The sequence below is a fragment of the Podarcis pityusensis genome (genome assembly GCF_964106645.2).
Source record: "Podarcis pityusensis genome assembly, chromosome: 2".
Taxonomy (NCBI): domain Eukaryota; kingdom Metazoa; phylum Chordata; class Lepidosauria; order Squamata; family Lacertidae; genus Podarcis; species Podarcis pityusensis.
This window is the reverse complement of record NC_138029.1, coordinates 51,651,408-51,672,028: the sequence shown is the minus strand read 5'-3', so window position 1 is coordinate 51,672,028 and position 20,621 is coordinate 51,651,408. Positions and strand designations below refer to the sequence as shown.

Below are 20,621 nucleotides of genomic sequence, written 5' to 3'. Positions count from 1 at the left end.
CAGCTCTTTCAAATTCCACAAACAATTGCCTTACATCTGGAGAAACATTTCCATCACATGGAGCCAAGTGTCTACAAAGGTTTCCTCACTAAGAGTCTGAATCCATTTTAATCTGAAGGATTTGAAAGCAATTTATTGCAAGCATTTAAATGTTCATATGCCAGGCAAGGAAGGATACCCTGTTTCATACCCTTTAATCTCTCGTCTCATCCCTCTTCATTACCACTACTCTTTGCTTCATGTCCAAAATGATCTGGTCTAGATACTCAAAAAGAAGTATTGATTGTAGCAGCATGAATTTCTTATTTTAAATTGTGCAAATTCATTCAAAATGTCTCTCTTCAATGCACTTCCAAATTTGCCATGCACCAAATAGACACTAAAGGTCTAGTACTTATTATTTTATTTATTACCTATTATACACTGCCTTTCAGAGCTATGCAGCTTACGCCAGGCAGTTGCCATGAAGCAAATTAAAAAACAAAATTCACCAGAACGTAATAAATCTAAAAAACCAGCAGTAATATAGTAAATAGATGCCGTAGTAAATAAATAAAGCTGTGTACATGCTCCCATTTATTCTGCATACAGTGCTCTCCCATCGTTGGTTTGGGAAGCAGTGTACACACTTTAGCCAAATCCATATCTATCCTGTTATGTATGAAATACTGTGCTTTGAGAAAAAGTCTTAGCTGTGTTTTTAAGCTGGTAACATGAACACAGCTCAAGTGTTAAGAGTTTAATCAAAGGATGGTAATTATGTAATATTGCATAGGAGATCGCACTCCATTCTGAGTGGCACTAGCTAAGGGTTTGTGCTGATACAGTTTGCAGAAAACAGCAGGAGCCCACGGCTGAAATTGCAATTCAGGTGTTTCTCTGGGTTCTGCTCCAGAATGATCATTCCCAGCCAGCTTCAAAAGCATTGTGATATTTTATTAGTATGGAGGTGGAGGTGAATGCTTGCCTTGGAGGTGAGATGGCAAAGGGTTGCAAGCAGTAATCAAAGAGGAGGCTTTTTGCAAGAATATTAAATGTGACAATTGGCACTTAATGACTCACTGTGTAACCATGGCAGGAGGAGATGAAAGCAATTAGCCTCCGATATATGAGCTACAACAATATTCCGAGCTAATAATCAGCTATTGAAAGTACTGTATTTAATCCCCTGACATTCCTGGTTCAATCAACTGCTTTTCAGCCCCCTTATCCCCTCAGTTTCAGATCTCATTTGAATGGTGGATAGAACAAAGATGGGGGGTGAACTAATATTTTCAAAGAGACAGGTTAAAAATCTGGATGGACAAAGAACATTTCTCTACTTCCCTTTCCGGGCAAAGTTAATAAGCAGTTTGGGTGAAAATTATTGTTGTTGTTTTCCCCTCCTGCAGTAGCACAACAAGAGATTTTCATATATGAGAATGGCTGATTAATACACTGACATTGACATGCATGTGTTAGCTGTCAAATGATCAAAGGTACGGTGATGTTGAGTTGTAACATTTCCCAACTAGTCACTCAAATTATGATTTATTTATTTTTTGTATCTTGGAAACAATTGATTGTTTTTCTTTTAACCCCTGTCTTTTTAAACCATCTACTCCTCCACCACCACATTATGATCCATTAGCTTTATTTAAGAACCTAAGAACCACCTTGCAGGATGAGGGCAGTGGTCCATCTAGTCCTGCATCCTGTTCTCACTGTGGCCAGCCAGATACCTACAGGAAGCCCCCAAAGTAAGACCTGAGCACAACAGCACTCTCCCTCCTGTGGTTCCCAGCAACTGATGTTCAGAGACATATTGTCTCCCACTGTGGTGGCATAGCATAACCACTGTGGCTAGTAGGCAATGATGGCACCCTAAAGGCTAACAGCTTTATTGTGACATAAGCTGTTGAAGCCGGCATTAGTTCACAAGAAACTGTTAGGCTCTGTTCAATGGTGTTGCTCATCTGATGCTGGCAAGGCTTCACGTAGTCATTCTACGTGCTCTCTCTCTCTCTCTCTCTCTCTCTCCAGCTAGGAAGTAGACATCCCCCCCCCCATTTTGTTTCCATTTTAAAGAAAAAGAATGCAAATTCAAGGCAAAGACTGGCCTTTGTGAAACAATCAATCAATGTGAAACAATCACTTTAGGCAGCAAATTCTAGAGGGGCTACCAATAATCTGGTGCTGATTTACAGAGGATGGGGGGCTGTAGAGAAGAGAGGGGCTCCCTAAAAATTGCTGTCATCCTAATTACACTGATAGAAATCTTACAGGCATCAGCTGAGCAACCCCATTGGATAGAGTCCTAACCATTTTTGTGTGTGGAGCAGAGCCCACTTCAACAGCTTATGCCACAATGAAACTGTTAGCCTTCCAGGTGCTGTAAGACTCCCTTTTTGTTTCTACAAGAACAGTAAACAAGGGGGGGGGAGGTATATGGGGACTCTGTTTTCCCAGCCCCTGCTGTGTTGCATCTGTTCCACATTCTAAATAAACCAAAGAGTTGTTTATTGTCGATGGGGGAGAGAGAAGATCCCTTAACTCTAAATTCTAAGGTACATGCTGTTTTTTTAAATTCCTCCCCCACCCTCTTCAATTTGTCTGCAGGGTTTTTCTATTTCCCTGGCATATTGGCACCACCAAGTGGTGATGTTCTAATCTGCCATGGAATTAGTGCTAAATGCTTGGAAGAGGATAAAGAAACAACTTCTCAAAATATGAGGAGTGCAAACTGAATGGCGCACAAACTGGTCTTGTTTTCTGTGCAGAGCCATGGAAGTTACTGTAAATAAATAAGAATTTTATGGCAAGCCAACGTCTCCTGCCTCAAACTGAGAAATTGGGACTTCCCTAAACCTTTCTTAACAGACAGTATTGATATACTGCAGAAGACAAATGTCATCTGTGTACTGTGAGGTTCAGCTTTATTCTAATGATGCTCTGGCCATTTTCACACCTGCATGTGGATGAGAGCTGGCCATGATCACTATTTCCCTCTATGCAAAAAAGATTGCATGAACTCACCCTCTGCCTCATTGTAAATGTAGAGGCTTAAACTTTTCCCCTTTCCTCATTGAGTATTATTGACATGAGAATTGCTGAAACTTTAGTCCAAAACAATATTGATCAGGATGCCTTTACTGGGCATTTCCAGCATGCCACAGAGTGAGTGCAGAGTAGACCACACAGATGGAAACACTGAAGAGATGCAAAGAGATCTTTGTAAGGTTTAATAACAAAACACCTCTAATGTGCATCTCACATAGTGTCTATAATCATCACCCATCCATCCACCAGGGGGGTATGATACAGAGTAAAGCACATTATATACCATTCACAATTGCTGACACAGCTAATTACAGTGACTTATCAGCACCTGTCGAAATAGAAAAATTCCTTCCTGTAGCACCTTAAAGACCAACTAAGTTAGTTCTTGGTATAAGCTTTCGTGTGCAAGCACACTTCTTCAGATACACTGAAACAGAAGTTACCAGATCCTTCTATATATTGAGAAGGTGGGGAGGGGTATTACTTAGAAGGGTGGTGGGAATCGGAGATTGGCAGATAGCTGAGATGAGCCTGTTGACGACTCTTAACGACTGTAATAGGTCTTACAGGAAAAGGCAAGGGGTGAGAAGGTGAGAAATGGCTTAGTCATGTATAATGAGATAAGAATCCAATGTCTTTGTTCAAACCAGGTTTCTCCATTGTTTTAAGTTTGGTAATGAGTTGTAATTCAGCAGCTTCTCTTTCCAGTCTATTTCTGAAATTCCTTTGTAGTAAAACAGCTACTCTGAGATCTTGTATAGAATGTCCTGGGAGATTGAAGTGTTCTCCTACTGGTTTCTCTGTTTTGTGATTCTTGATGTCAGATTTATGTCCGTTTATTCTTTGGCGTAAGGTTTGGCCTGTTTGTCCAATATAGAGAGCTGAAGGACACTGTTGGCATTTGATGGCATACACAATGTTAGACGAGGAGCAATTAAATAGTCCCGAGATGGTATGTGTGATGTTGTTGGGGCCAGTAATGGTGTTGTCCGGGTGTATGTGGCAGCAAAGTTGGCATCTGGGTTTATTGCAGGCTCTGGTGCCAGTGTCCGTGTTAAGTCTGGTTGTAGTATTATTGTGGGTTAGGAGTTGTTTAAGATTGGGTGGCTGTCTGTAGGCAATGAAAGGTCTTCCTCCCAGAGCTTGAGAAAGAGAACTGTCATTGTCCAGGAGAGGTTGTAGATCTCTGATGATGCGTTGAACTGTTTTAACTTGGGAGCTGTATGTGATGACTAGTGGAGTTCTGTTATTTTCTTTTTTGGGTCTGTCTTGCAGCAAGTTCTCTCTGGGTATCAGTCTGGCTCTGTTGATCTGTTGTCTAACTTCATCTGCTGGGTATTTTAGTTCTGAGAAGGTTTGCTGTAGATCTCTTAGGTGAGAGTCTCTGTCTGTAGAATTGGAACAGATGCGGCTGTAACGTAGTGCCTGGCTATATACAATGGACTGTTTGGTATGTTTGGGATGGTAGCTAGAGGCATGTAGATATGTTTGTCGGTCAGTTGGTTTACGGTATAAGGTGGTGTCTATGTGTCCATCCTGTATTTTTATAGTAGTGTCCAAAAAATGTATTTCTTGCATAGATTGATTCATTGTAAGGTTGATTGTGGGGTGAAAATCATTGAATTTCTGGTGAAAGGTGTCCAGGGTCTGTTGACCATGTGTCCAGATGATAAAAATATCGTCAATGTATCGTAGGTACAAGAGAGGTTTGAGTGGGTAGGAGTTTAGGAAACGTTGTTCTTGGCAGATAGCTGAGATGAGATGATTGGCAGATAGCTGAGATGAGCCAACAGGCTCATCTCAGCTATCTGCCAATCTCCGATTCCCACCACCCTTCTAAGTAATACCCCTCCCCACCTTCTCAATATATAGAAGGATCTGGTAACTTCTGTTTCAGTGTATCTGAAGAAGTGTGCTTGCACACGAAAGCTTATACCAAGAACTAACTTAGTTGGTCTTTAAGGTGCTACAGGAAGGAATTTTTCTATTTCGACTATGGCAGACCAACACGGCTACCCATCTGTAACTTATCAGCACCTGCTACACTGCTACACAGCTGAAAAACTAGGTGAGGATTTGCACTCTGGCTTTTAAAGTGGTATACACCCTATGGAGAAATAATGAACCCTAACATTTAAACAAACTATTCAACAGTCTTGGGCCTCTCTGAATCTCCTTTTTTAATATCATTTGTGCTTATGGTGGTATCAGGGCAGTTATACATGACCCTGCTTTTGGTACTGTTGGTGCCCCCAAAGATTTTGAGGCAGACATATGGCTTCATTTCCAATTGGTGCATATCCCATACCATCCTGCTAAAATCCTTTAACTTTTTCTTATTTTTTACTGTAGCTACTTTGCTTTAAAAAAATGTTTTGCCCCACTTTTGTTACACCAAGAATGTCCCACCAGAGGACATTAATAAAACAACATTGGGGAAACATCGCAGAACAATGAAGAAATGATTGAGCTTGTATATATAAAAGTGCTTGTATATAAAGTTCTATATGACTTGAGGCCCAAGCTGTTGAGTCTCCATATGCTCCAACCATACCTTATGGTCTGTGGTAGAGGCCTTTCTAACAGCACCACTGCTACAAATGACAAGGAGGGTGGGCTTTCTCTGTGGCAGCACCTTGTCTTTGAAACTCCCTCCCCGAGGAAATTAGGCAGTCCCCATCCCTGACCATATTCAGGAGGAACTTAGACCTTTTTAGTTGTAGCTTGTTAAGGGTACTGGGAACTGTAGCTCTGTGAGGGATAAACTGGAGTTCGCAGGATTCTTTGGGAGAAGTCAAGAGCATATTGGATGTCCTTTGATTTTATGGTGTGGCTATGCCCCTGCAACTTCAGCAGGCCCAAAGGCCATCTGGGCACTGTCTTCCCCATTATGGTGAGATTGTTTGAATTTCTATTTCAATTATAGTAATTATTTCTAAATTTGCATCTGTATACATGTAAAATTGGCATATGCAAATCTTCATCTTTTTTTAGTGAGGCATTTCCTCTCTTTTGGGAATGCAGAAATGGTCACACTACTTTGGATGCAATCCCGCCGGAACAGAGCATGTTCAAGTCCCATTCATTCACTTCAGTGGAAGCATTTGGCACAAGCTTAATTTTCAGCTTAATTACATTTTTGGAACAGTGCTGTATGATTAATGAGATCCCACTTTTGTTTGGGAATGGTTTTCCTTTAGTTCCCTGGACAGTTTTGCATGCATATACTTGATTCTAAGTTCTCTTCATTCATTGCCCTATCATCTGTTTACTTAATCACAACTGAACGGAAGAGTTTCTCCCATTAAACTTCTTTTCTTTACATCTTGTATATGTAGCAGTAGGATTATAACAGTTTGGTGTCCTCTGCACCATTGGCTAGATTGAACTATGCCATTATAACGGCCTTTCTCAAGCTTGGGTCCCCAGACATTGTTGCACTACAACTCCCACCATCCTGCTAACTAGGGATAATGGAAGTTGTAGTCAAGCAACAACTGGGGACTCAAGCTTGGGAAAGGCTGTGTTTTTGTATACTTGCTTACGTTTGGGTTCAGGGGACATACAGTAGCTCAGCTTTCAGAAAGTGTCTGTAATCAGGTGGATGCGTCAAAATCTTGCCTGAATAGTAATGTTTATTCCAGCTTCAGCCTGAAACATAACTGAATGGAGAGAGTCAAATAATGAGAGGTATATATATACCCTGAGATATTCAGGAGGGGCAGGAAGTAGCATTCTTAAATATATATTGACAATATATCACATTCACATAATGTCCAGACTCCAGAGGGGTAGCCACAGTAGTCTGTTGTCACAAGAACAACAAAAAGTCTTTTGGCACCTTAAAGGCGAACATTTTTTTTAATGGCATAAGCTTCTTTGAACTAGAGTCCACTTCACCAGATGCACAATGTGTAATTCTTGCTGGTCAGTTATATATCTACATAAGGGTGTAAAGAGAAATGTTAAAGTTGGAGTTAAATGACAATGAATTGAAAAAGTTCCATCCGTGACCATTCCGTTAAATATATGCAAACTGATCCTTCACAGCATCAGCAATTGGCAACAGCACACTCATTTTAGACAATACAACTGGAGTTTAAATTATTAAAAGTGAGTGCAGATACCCTTCACAACAGCAATGGTGGTGATGGGGATAACAGCATCATCTTAGCACTGCTGAGTACATTTAACAGCAGCAGCAGAATACCATTGTCTCTCTTCAGACCCAAATGAATAGAATTGAACTTTTTGAGAATTCAGCAATTTCATGCTGGAGTTTCCATTGGACGTTCCTTTGGTCCTGCCCTAACTACTCAGGGTGATATTTGAGCAATAGAATGTTCGTTAATAGTGCAGTTTATGTGAGGGAAGTGGAACATAAGAATTGATAGAGGAAAAGAGACTTGGAGGAGCTATGTACTGTTGCCATAAAGAGCAGAAAATGCAAGATAGGGGATAGGTGAGCTCTAGGATAGATCTAGGTAGGGCTGGAGGAGAACTTTGCCTGAAATCCTGGAGAGCCACTGCCAATAGACCATACTGATCTAGATGAATCAGTAGCGGCCTGAAAAAGGAACCTAAAGGAAAGGTGAGTAAAGAAGGCAGGGAGTAGTGGTGGTGGTGGTGGTGTAGGAAGCAATTGTCCTAAAGGCAGAAAGGATTGCATGCTGTCAGCAGAAGTATACAGGCAAAGAACAGGACCAAGCATCAAGAAGAGCAAAAATGTATTGAGAGATGTACTTATGAGTCAGTCTTTATGGCTGTTCTGAATGGTTTCATGCATGCTCTTGGATGCTGCTCAGTTCTTTAGATTGTGCTCCTTGCTGTTGGGAGGGATCATTTGGCCCTAGAGCAAAGGCAGGTTTGCATTAGGAGTGATCAGTGGTCAACCATAGGCAAGCTTTTGTTTTTGGGTCTGACTCAGTGAATGAATTTGGCCAAGTGTCATTCATGGGTCAAGAAGCATGGCCATGGGAGGTCATGGAACCTAAATCTCTCACTGGGTTACCCAGAGCAGCAGATAGCTAGAATTCCAGCTCAACATCTGATTTTTTGCTTCATGAGACAGATGTTTAGGGCAAAAGCATCTGCTGTGTTTTCGCTCTCTCACTCTGCATCTCTTCTTCTCATTCCTCGTTCATGCACAACAGTAAAAAGAAAAAGAAAAAAAGAATTAGGTTGTCAAACACTTAATAATTCGTTTCCATCACAATCTGATGAATGGAATTTTTACATCATTTGTTGTAGTTTTACGGGGTAACAGTGTTCACTGAGGAGGAGAAGGTGATGGTTTATACAGTGAAGAAAAGGCGAAACCAGAGAACGAATGTTATGGTTGTGAGTGGTTCACCTGCATAGAGAACTAGGCACATCTGCTACAAAATTTGGTTGATTTTTATACCAGTTTAACACTCATGACTTGCATAAATAATCCCAGGACCTGCAGCTTGCTGAGGATGCTAATTATGTCTTATTTATTAAAGTATTTTCAACACCACTCTTCAGCCAAAGAAAGCTTCCAGGATGGTTTGCAGATATCAACGGCAGGACAGATCTTACCATCAGATTTATAATCTGAAAGTGGCACAAAGGGGGAAAAGAGAATAGGAGATAGGAGCAGGGAAAGCCAACTCAAACACTAGTTCTTATTTATAAAGTTTTAACGACAAGCTGGAATGGAAACAGTTCAAAGAGAGCATGAGCCAAATGTGGTTTGTATCTCAGTTGAGCCAATGGAGTGGCCCTGCTTCCTTTCCTCCCCCCTTGACTGCAGTCTGATGGAATGGCTGCTGTCAGGTGACAGCTGAGGGAAAAGGAAAGCTGATGATGCCTTCAAAGATCTATAAAGAGAAAATTTATAGCCCCTTACATTTCCCTGGAGGGCAAGAGAATAGCAATTAAACTATTTGAGATGTAGATGGGCCTTAAGCATTTGGTTTTCAGCCTGGTCTTCATGCTTTGGGGAACAGAACAGCCATTCACAAAATATTAGCGGTCATTCTCTGTGTCATAAAGGGATTGTGGTCTTCTGAAAATCTGATTTGAAAGCTCTTTGGTTACAAAAATAAAACAAAGCAAGTTAACAATGGAATTTTTTTTAAAAAAGCTTTCATATATTAATGTAAATCCTTTCACACGAGATAACTGAAAAATTTAAAAGTAAACTTACCCCAGTATTTGAAGATAAGGCAAATCATAACCAGTTTATTGAAAAGATTTGGTACACTGAGAGAAAACACAAGGTTTGAAATATTAATTTCAAAAAGCAAACACTCAAAAGGAATCATAGGAGATATATATAAAATAACTGCAGAAGTGGAATCATCCCAGCCTAGATGTCAATCAAAATGGGATACAGATATGACTAGCAAGATATCTCAAGAAAAATGGGCCTCGTTCTGGGAGAAACATTTCCAGATTTACACTTTGTAGGAGTTTAAAATTTATAAAATCATGCCTCATTGGTATCTGTCTCCAGATAGACTGCATAAAATATATCCAACAATAAATAATCAGTGTTGCAGATGCTCCAAATGTGACTATTTGTCATGTACTTGGAGGAATGTCCGATTATTAAATTATTTTTGGAGTCAGTATTAACAGAAAGCGACAATGTCCTTGGCTAAGTCCACCCCATGAATCCTATTCTAACAATATTTGGATATCTCAACATCATCATTCCAGAGTCAAAAATTGGTAGCCTATTTATTAACTGCAGCAAAAATTTGGGAAATGACCTTTATGACTAAAGTTACAAGTCTTAATAAGAGTAAGAGAAGACATACAAATAGAATATAATTCTACCAGAAAATAGAGTTTGTTTCTACTATATGCAAGGTGCAAGAGCAAATAAATCATTATTCCCTGTTAAGAGGCATATAGACATTAGAGAAAACTATGAGTTGGCCACCCCTGCAGTATGTCATTGGCATACACAGAATGTGCCTAATCCACATTTTTTCAAATATCTAAAACAATTTCATTCATAAACAGCAACAAGGCACAACAGTTTATCATTTTAGCTATTGGATTATTGCCTTAAACACATGCGCGCACACAATTCCACTAATGCCCATGTACAGAAGACTAGTTTCTTTTTTTATTTTTTTATTTTTAAGTTTTTATTGTTAAAATAATTCAGCATTAATACACACATATTGCGAATATACAAGCATACAAACATACATTTCATACAATCCTTAAAAATATTCAAACATATCTACATTCAGTCCCACAGATAATTCATTTTCCCACCACCATCCCTCAGGGGGTGAGGGGTGAGAGGAGACTAGTTTCAAATAATGTAGAATACTGAAAGCTTGATCCTTTTTGTTGTTATCATCATTATTGTGTTTTTTTAAAAAAACCAGTCTTGATTGCTTCACAAGTATCATGGTGTGGGAAACTTTAATGTGATGGAATTCATACAAATAGACATGGCATCAAAGTGTCTGAAGTCCTTTGGGAGGAAAGGCAGGTTCGAAATTTAATAAATAAAATGGCACCCTGGGACACAAAGGCATTTAGGTAGGAATGAATGAATCATGTTGCTTCTGCGTCAAAACTCACTGGCACACTGTATTTTTGTTTTTTCCTGAATTTGTATATCTACCTTTTAAATCTGGATTCTGGAGGGTGGGGTAGTCAATTGATTTTCCTCTTCCTTCATTAAGAACAGATTTATTGTACCAACATAGTTTGATGCAGCTATCTGTTTATGCCAGCATGCTGCGCCTTGGTGAAAGCCTAAGTCAGGCCCAATAGAGGGCATTGATGAGAACATTTATAGACACATGAATGATTATGAAGGCCTCCCCAAGTATTTTTGAGTGGACCCCAGGATTTACCATCAGAAATATGTGTATTTCCTGAATTTGATGCATAGTTTGGGAATTGTATTATCTTTCCTGGATCTGATGTATATTTTGTGAACTTTATACTTCATTAAATTTATGTATATTTCCTGAATTTGATGATATACTGTGTCAACTATATAAAGGACTGTGTATATGTATGACTTTATTTCCACGGGGCTAGAGAAACTTATCTTAGGACCCCACAGGTTGAAAACATGTAATGTAAAACTAAGGAGTACAAAGGCTTAAACCTAGATCTTAAGGGGAACTTGCTTTGCTAAGTTCACACAGCAAGCATTCAATTTTTGGCAGCTCCAACTGTTACCTTATCCCACCCTTTCATGCTATTTGACTACATTAGCATCCATTTTATTCCGAGCTCACAAAGGACCTATCTCAAATCTATTACCTATCATTGGAGTGATGCCCCAGCATGGTTGTAAGATCAGTGTTGCTATTCCAAAATAACATCTGGACGCTATCCTCCTATTCTCTTAGTCTGCAGTAGAGGTTGCAATTGTTACCATTAAGTAGATTAAAATAACCGAATGTGTATTTGTTTTAAAACTTTTCTGAATTGCCCTTTCATTTAAAAATAAATAAATCCAGGCTGGTTTACCATAGTTCATACAACACAATAAAAGAGCAATAATCAATAACGTGGTTAGGGGGAGTAAAAGACAGTCCTAAAAACAGTTGCAGCAGAAGTGAAACACCGGAGGTTTAAAGTATGAGAAAGGGGGAAAACATAGTACTTAAAAAAGATTAAGATATCTGTCAGGTGAGCTTCTCTAAGGTGAGAATTCCACAAGTTGGATACCACAGGCAGGAGCACCACAATGCATGTTGTTTGTCATTGAGTTCCTCAGTACTATATATATTTTTTCTGAATCAAAGGCTGCCATTCTAGGCATGCTTAGCTGGGAGTAGGTCTCACTGACTTACTTTCAATGGCAGCCTGTAGGGTGATTCACTAAACAAAACCGGCACCATTCCTACCCATATGTTTACATGCTGCAAATGGCCTCCACTCTCACTCCCCCCCCCCCATCAGTGTATATGTCAAATTAGTATGTTTGGGCTCAATGCACACTGGCTTCAACTTACCTACTTTTGCCATTTAATTGTTCCAATTATCACCCAGTTTGAAGAGCTTCTTCTGGAGCTCTTTGCTTTTATGCTTTTTACCAGCCTAAATAATTTGGCGTCATCAGCCCACGGTGAGGCATTCTTTGCCATGGACACACCAGCTAGAAAATAAGTGAGCAAACCACATACTCAAGATGCTTTGCAGGGTGTGAATGTACATGGGGTATTCCTACACTGAGAGAAGAAAACCTCATTGAGAGACTGTCTTTGAGACCTTTGGAAGAAAGCTTGTATTGGTCTAAGACATGCTTAGACAACACTGGGAAACCTGCAGCCCTCCAGAAATTGTTGGACTCCAACTCCAATCAACTCCAGCCAGCATGATCAATGGTCGGAGAAGATGGAAGCTGTAGTCCGGCAACATCTAGAGTGCCATAGATTCCCCAACTCTGGTCTAATGTATATGGAAATTAGAAGAGAACAATGATTAACTCGTTTCCACCCCTCTCTTCCATAAGTATGAAATGCTTTCACAGATGTGGACCGCTGTTACAATTGTAATAACTGAAAATCAATCCTTAGAAAGATTAATAAAGGAAGGCAGAGTATTGAGACAAGAATTTATTAGAACCGAATATGAGACTGGGTCCAATTATTAAGAAGCAAAAAAGAGAGAGAAAGAGATAAAAAGAGAAAGTAATATACTGAGAAATTACAGATAGCAGTTGCATTACGTGACTCAAGATTCCAGAATGCTATTGCTTGAACGTAATAAAGCAGAAACGTGTTTAATTAAAATGCACAAAAAGATACAAGCAGGATGTCAATGTAGTGCTGCAGGGGAATACAAAAAGGTTGTCTTAATTATCTCCATAAACTTGACAAGCGTATGTCCTAATTTGCATCAATATTGTAGCAACCTTAACATCATAGTGGTGCTTCTCTTCTGGGTGACCTATTGAACCCAGCTGCAGCAGAGAGGTCATGGCCTTGGAACTCCTATGCTTTTGAGCTCCTGTCTGCATAATATCAGCCGGTTTGGGGGGGGGGGCAAATAGTCTAACATTTCTCCAATGAAAATAGGGACACCCTAAGGAAAAGGAAGACATTCCAGGATCAAATCAATCAAAAAACGGGATGGCTTCTGTAAATCTGAGACTGTCCCTGGAAAATAGGGACACTTGGAGGTTTTGTTGTCCTGCTATTCAATACAATTTTACCAAACATCATACCTAAAGCAGGAACAGCAAACCTACAGCATAAGGTGCAAAATATCCCATTCCCTCTTGCACAGAGCATTCATTAATGATATAGAACTGCTTTGAATTCCAAGACATTGATTGTCATTAGGTAAGCCATTAGGTCTGTTCACAATTTTTAAATTTAACCTGCTATCGATACTCCTGTGCTATATCATTCTCCTACCATTGATTATCCAACCCAGTTCAACCCAGTTGTTTTTCCTCTCTCAGAAAGTTCCTTCATAATCTTAGTCAATGTCTTTTTGTGCAGGAGCAGCCCCATAACGCAGCTAGGACTGATGAGAGTTGCGGTTCAAAGCATCCAGAGAGGACCAAGCTGGGAAATGCTGAGTTGAGGCAATGCATTAGATATGGCAGACCAAACAAACCCTGTATGTGAGGTCTTGCTTTTGCTTTGGATTCTCATTTTGTTGAATGTTGGTTTCTCATTACAGACCGACTTTGGGGTTTGAAAGAAACATTAGAAGTTGTTATGTGATGCCACCAAAATCAGTGTCGTGAATGTGAGCAGAAGCACAAATGTTAACTGCGACACATCACCCTTTGGGTGCTTCCATACTCCAAGCTGACCAGATTGTGTTTCTCTTTCCTCTGCAGAGATCCCTGGGTGCCCTGGAATGGTTGAAGGTTGAGTGGGTTAAGCTTTTGCCCTCCTAACCATTTGCAACTCTCAGAAGCTCATGAAGAGACAAGTCTAAGCTCTGCTTTACTTCTGTTGGCACAGAGGAACTCTGCATTCCTTTGCACAGGGATGAAAGGAAGGACAGCTAGCAAACCAAGTTTCCAGGCTGTGAAGCATAAGAAAACTGCAGTGAATGAACCATTTCGGGGATTCAGCTGTGAGAAGTCAAATCAGTTCTGTGTAACTACTGCTTGAGATAGGATTGGTGGAGCCTTCGCAGTGCAATAATGAAAGGCTTTCCTAGAGCTGAAGAACATGAGTTTCCAGAAGTAGGGGAAGAGTTAATGATTTTATTAACTCACCCACACTGTCTCCCCTGGAAATATCCTCAAGGAGCTGAAAAGCTTTGGGAAGACATTTTCCCATCTTGTTGTTAGTCTACTTGTGGAAGGGACATCAAATATCTGGCTTCCTGGTGAAGCCAGCAGATTGCTAGGATTGGGACGGGATCATTATGCAGCCCAAACATGAAAAGAATTTGGGAATTAATACACCGAGGAGCACTCTTGTAAAACCAAATTGGTTTGCAGTGCACATTCAAAGCTGGTTTCTGCTCCTGGAAGTATTTCGCCAACTTTTCCCCAAGCCAACACTTGTCCCTATAGCCAAGTGGTTCCACAAAGACAGAAGTGAATAATCACCTTGTGGTAGGATTTCAAAAAAATTGACTCAACGTTTACCAAGGCCCTTATTCAGAGGCAGTTCTCAGTAATATTGACTTCTGTGCAATTTCAAGAGACCCCAAGAGACCAAGATTGAAAGGCAGCTTCTCTCAATTTTTTTTAAAAAAAGAACTTGCAAGCAACCGAACACCCCTCATATACTGTTCTTGAAGCTAAGCTTTCTGCATCAACCTCCTGGTGTCATAGGATGCCTGCACTCTTCTTTTGGAATCTTGAGATGTCTGGCCTTGACTACTCAGCTCGCTCCAAGTGCTGATGATGTTTAACCCCTTTTGCCAGGAGACACTTCCAAGGCTTTGTAGGAAGGGGAAAGAAGCCTTGTTGAATACTTGGAAGAGACAGACCACTGCCAGAGAAGCTTATGCGAGGAGTCTGGAGTCGAAGTTGGATGGCCAAGGGTGGTTTCAGAAAAGGGGAGAATCTTTCAAGTTGTGGTTTTGTAAGAAAACTCAGTTCCCTGTATATTACATTAACAACTCTGAGGTGTTAAAAAAAAAGAAAAAGCTTTCAAATGTAATCTGTTTCAGCCTGGAAGGCAACAGTCAGCTTAAAAATGCAGAAGGAAAGGTTCTTCATTTTGATGATTATGTTAAGGGCTTTGTCCCGTAAGATTTAAAAGATGCCTGGAGCCAAACCATGAATTATTGAGGCTTCTGTGTGTGTAGTGTCCTGTCCCTTTGACGCAGTGTGCAATATTGCTAAGGATCAAAAGACCTTCTACTGTCTGCAGCAAAAGAGAAAGAGAAACCCATGCTATCAACTGCAAGGGGGAATGAAGCTATCCATCAGCAGAGAAGCTGGTGTTCTTGCCATTGTGCATGACAAGTGATTGTACTGCCGTTTGCTCTCATGGACTTTGTGCAAGCATGAGCCTCTTATTCATTGGACCGCTTTGAACCCATTGGATTCCTAAACATCATGTGCAGGGGGGAGAAGGGATTTGGGGCTCTGCAAAGCATGTTGCCTGTGAAATTAAGACACACCGGGCTTCCATGTGTGCTGCTGTAAAGTTGTGGTGTCTATTTATTTATTTATTGGGTAAGGATGAGTTCTGGTTTCTTCACCTTCCTTACTATGGGGGAAGATGGTGCCAAATCTCACAGAGCAATGGGTCACTGGCTGCTCCAAAATAAAAAAAAACTGAATCAGTTGTGTGATGGTGTCCAATATCCGTCATTTTCTTCTTACTTTGCTGGTCCAGAAGAGACCATGTCAGTATGCTGGTTCCTCTGCAGTGCATTCTGTCTCCATTTCTGCTTTCTTAGGTACGCCATGTGTAGTATAAAAAAACCAAATTTGATTTAATGCTTAGAGGTTCTTTACATGCCCTCTTTGTGTACAATCAGCTGGCCTAGAGCCTCACTGGATATAAACCAGGCCAGCTTCACTACAGTCTCTCTGTTTATGTATGCATATTTCTCCAGTGGAGCCTCTCCACTGTAGCTTCCTTTCATGCCTTGCAAGCTACTTGTGCATTCGCTGCGTATGCAAACATTTTCATTAGCCACACTGGCATTTAACCATTATCTACTACTACTACTACTACTACTAATTATTATTTATTCATACCCCGCCCATCTGGCTGGGTTTCCCCAGCCACTCTGGGCAACTCCCAACAGAATATTAAAAACACGATAAAACATCAAACATTAAAAACTGCCCTAAACAGAACCAAACTAGGCAAGACACAGAAGACCAGTGAACAGGATCTCCTGCTTAAATAAATACATAAAAGCAGGTGCAGGGTGATCTTAATTGGGACTATGGTGCTGGAGAGACAGGCTAACCCTTTCACCCTGTGCCATTTCCTCCATGTCAACTTCATTTTTAGAAGCTGCCACTACTATATCGGTAACCTGTTTCCCCCCACAAGGTAAGTGGGAGCTTCAGGGGTGCATGGGTTCCTGCAAATTATGCAGGGAGGTAACCCCGCAACCAGTGGTGATCTGTGGCTGGCTGTGCCTATTTCCTCTGATGCCCCATCTCCTCCAAGTATGCCTGATTGGGTTCTGGCCTTGGCCAAATCAAGTACACAGTCCTAATAAAAACCCTTCCAGATTGTATCAGCTCAACACATTCTGGCCTCTAACAATCTGCCTGTATGATGACCCAGAAATGTTACCAGCCCTATTTAGAGATGATTGGTGTGGGTTACCAATAATTCTCTACACTTGGCAACACTTGTTGCCAAAGGCCAAGATGCTGTTCTATCTATCCCTGCCATTCCCTAGTCCTTGGGGTGCCTAATGTAGCCACACCTATTTTAGAGCTGCATCCCTTCATCAGGGACATTAATGGAGGTGGCATCAAAACAGCTGCTCAGCATGCAAAGACCACCAACAAAAACCCATGACATGGAAGTTACATGTGTGGTCATGATGCTCTCCAACATGTGTATAAGAAAGTGTCCAGGAGCAGCTCACATTTGGGCAGTACAATCCCATCGGTCTGCTGTGCTATTCGGCACTAACACCAGCACAACATTGGTGTAGCTTCATCATTTCATCTTACTGATTTCAAACAGCAAAGCAGACAGCCAGATGATACCATTTAAAAGGAGATATAACGTAGCAGCATCCTGTTACAGTTTCCATTACAGCTCTCCTATTACCCTCCAGACTTGGTGGTGTGCATCAACAATGCTCCCATGTTAGCCATGCACAGAAGGGACTGATCGATGCAGAGTGACCCCAGGATGCCACCTTTTCTAGGACTCATACAAAAGGGCAACACAGAGATACTACACCATCCAAGGAAGCATAGACCTCTGTAGCAAAACAGTAGCAGTTGTCCAACAGCTGCTGTCAATAGCCCTGGACTCCAGGGTTCTCTGCAGAAAGATCTTGGACTTCTTTGTAGCACAGACATATCCAGACAACTCAGACAACCATGCCAAGCTTACACATGGAAATAACACAGCAAAAGACAGAGTTGGGCCTTCAGATCATGCTTCGCCAACCACATAGGTCCATTGGGAAGAAGCATGCATGGAGAACCCATGAGTGACTCAGGGAAAGGATTCGAGACCCATGAGTATCCATTCAAATGATCCATGCAGTGTAGCCAAGGAGAGAGTCTCATGCACAAGGAAGAAAAGGAACTAGAACTGGTGGCTCATGGGGACCAGGATCAGGAGCTACCTGCTAGCTCACCAGGATTGAAAAGCACTGGTAGGATTGAGTCTCACACCAGGGAGAAACATTGGATGGACACCGCAGCCCCCAAGGCAAAACTCATCTTTTGATTTCCTGGCCAGAAACAATGTTGTCAGATGCAAAAAAGTTAGAAACAACATGACTAGAAACCCACACTTCCCATGACATACAGAACAGTTTTGTTTTTTCTACAAAGCCACAAAAAGCAAGATGCATGATGCGAAACTTTGTAAAGTTTTGGGCTCAAGCCACAGACCCAAACGTATGACATAGGAGGTTTCCTTATACCAAGTCAAACCATCTGTCTATTTGGCTCAGCACTGCAAACACTGGCTGGCAGTGGCTTTCCAGGTTTTCAGACAGGATAAAAAGCACCCCAACATTCTTGGTGGTTGCATGTGTCTGGACATAGACTAATGCAGCATTTGTTTACCATCATACTGACTCCTGCAGACGACTTTGGTTTCTGAGTCTGAAAAGCTTTGAAGATGCTGCTAGGTTTTGGAAAAATTCGACAAAGGAGCAAATGCTTAAGCTTCATTTTCCAAAACAGAAAGTATCTAAGTTCCCCTGGTGCATTGCACTCTCTCTCTCTCTCTCTCTCTCTCTCTCTCTCTCTCTTTCTCTTTCTCTCAATATTTTCCTCTGAAGTCCCAAGTCTTTCCTTTCTCCACTCACCCTGGAAATTGACGTAGCCCTTGATCTTACTTAAGCATTTGTCTGCCATAAAGCACCCCAGCTTCATCCTTTCATGGCTAGATGTGCAAACATGAATGATTGGAGTTTAAACAGTCTTGATGGGAGCATGTAAAATTACTTTATGTGGCTTTGGCTTTGGTTAAACAGCCTTGTTAAGCTGACAGCACTTGCAAACAAGGCTGCCCAAGTGGGGCTCTTTTATTAATATATTTAATCTTCTCAAAAGGAAAGAAAAATGCTGCTATTCATGTATGAACTACACGAAGAAATGTGTTTGCTCTCAGTCACCACACTAGCTTCTAGCTTTTTCATTCTTTTTGCTAGTTTCCCAGCTTGCATAGGAAATTGTTTTTTCCCCAGATGTCCATTTTCTGCACACACACACACACACACACACACATCCCAACTAGGGGTGAAGGAGAAATTTGATTCTGTTTGCACTTAAAGGCAAACCTACCTGATCCTCACTTTCTGAAACAATACACAAACCAGAACACAGCCATCAATCAAAATCAATGCCTCTCTGACCATTGCAAATGCAGTTCTCCAGCCAAGTGGTGCATGTAAAAATGCACCATGGTAAAGTGTGCATAAAAATGTACATAGAGTAGTAGTGAACATAATGTAAAAAAATGCATTGTATCAGGAGAAATTCGTAGTAAAGTGCTAATGAATTTTCATGAGGATTTTTTTTCTTTAATCACAAATTGATTTGGAGATGTGAGAACTGAATTTAAGACTGGGAAAATGAGAGATAAAATAAAAAATAACAGCTCCTCCCATTCCTTCCCTCAACTCTTGTTCTAGTTCTAAAAACATTATGGCAGAGTTGGGGAACCTGTGGCCCTCCCATTGTTGGCAGATTTCAGCTTTCATTAGCCCAGCCTGGAGGGCCAAAGGTCAGGCATGATGGAAGCTGTAGCTGAGCAACATCTGGAGGACCACAATTTCACCACCCCTGTGTTATGAAAACAGCAAAAACATAATTAGTTGATGTTATGAAATTTCACTGATATATTCAGCACAGCGGGGGGAATGGTCACATTGAATCTCCAGCTACATCACATCATTTCATTTCTCTTCTTCTGAAATAATCCAAGTTTTATCTTAGTTTATCATTTTGGATTTGAGGCATCCAGTTGCCACTTCTCTCAGAGGCGGAAGTGTGGGAGTGCCTCCTTATGTGCATAGGACAACCATTTAAATCAGTACAAATTTGATTGAACAATTCTTGGATTCAAACCAGTTCCACATGCCCCACTCATCCGGTAACAATTACTAATATAGACAGCCCATTCCACCAAGGAGGAAATATCAGAAAATGTATAAGCCCCAAACTTTACCAAACATAGGAACCTGAAGCAAAATTATTTACGCCATGCTTCTAGCAATGCAGACGCAGGGATAATAGGCAAAGGGAGGCAACCGTCTCAAGTGGCAAATGATGGGGAGAAGCAGGATCAGTCCTCCAACTGTTCTTCCTAAGCCTCACAGACATTCCTATTGGAGAACAGAGTTGTGTATGCTACAGGTCCTCTCCCTCCAAGCCCCTTCCCCACAATAAAACTAGCCTGTTGCCTCAGGTATGGTGGAAGAGGCTATTCTAGCATCAGTGCTGAAGTAAGATTCATCTGCCAATCCAATCAGCTTCTGTGCCTGGAATGGGAAATGGACACCATCTTGTCTGCTTCATGCAGCAAAATGTTTTGCACCTGCCCTGTAGAGATGATCCAGCAACAACCTGGTGCACTGAGGAACTCTCTTGAGCTCAAGATATCTATATAAGGTGACCCGAGCTGAATAAATGTGTGTGTGCCCATCAAGGTCTTATGCTGTGCTGTACATTATAGTGCTGACCTCTTGCCTTTGGACCTGAATAAGTATAAAGCAGATTCGTACAGTAATTGTTCTGCTAATGGAGTAGAACATCAGAGCAGCACACAGAAACTGGTTTCATCAAGACAAATAGAAGAAATATGCAACTGTCATTCTGATCTATATTGTCCACTTTCACTAACTGGTAGAACTCAAAATTGTTGGTTTTGTGGGTTCTTTGATGCTTTTATCTTACGCTTGGGAAAAAGGCAATAAAGCTTTAATCTCTACAGCAACCAGTAACTGGAGAGATACAGTGAATGACAAGAATAGATGGG

General features: G+C 41.0%; 1 protein-coding gene across 1 annotated transcript in view; it reads left to right on the top strand.

The window, feature by feature from the left end:
• The window catches only part of ADRB2 (adrenoceptor beta 2), a 59,412-nt gene extending 43,644 nt beyond the window's left edge, over positions 1 to 15,768 (top strand). The window contains exon 2 of the mRNA XM_080997231.1: positions 13,847 to 15,768. Coding sequence (XP_080853357.1) covers positions 13,847 to 13,881 — 35 coding nt within the window. The 3' untranslated portion in view covers positions 13,882 to 15,768. The remainder of the gene's footprint in view (positions 1 to 13,846) is intronic.
• Positions 15,769 to 20,621: the final 4,853 nt, after the last annotated feature.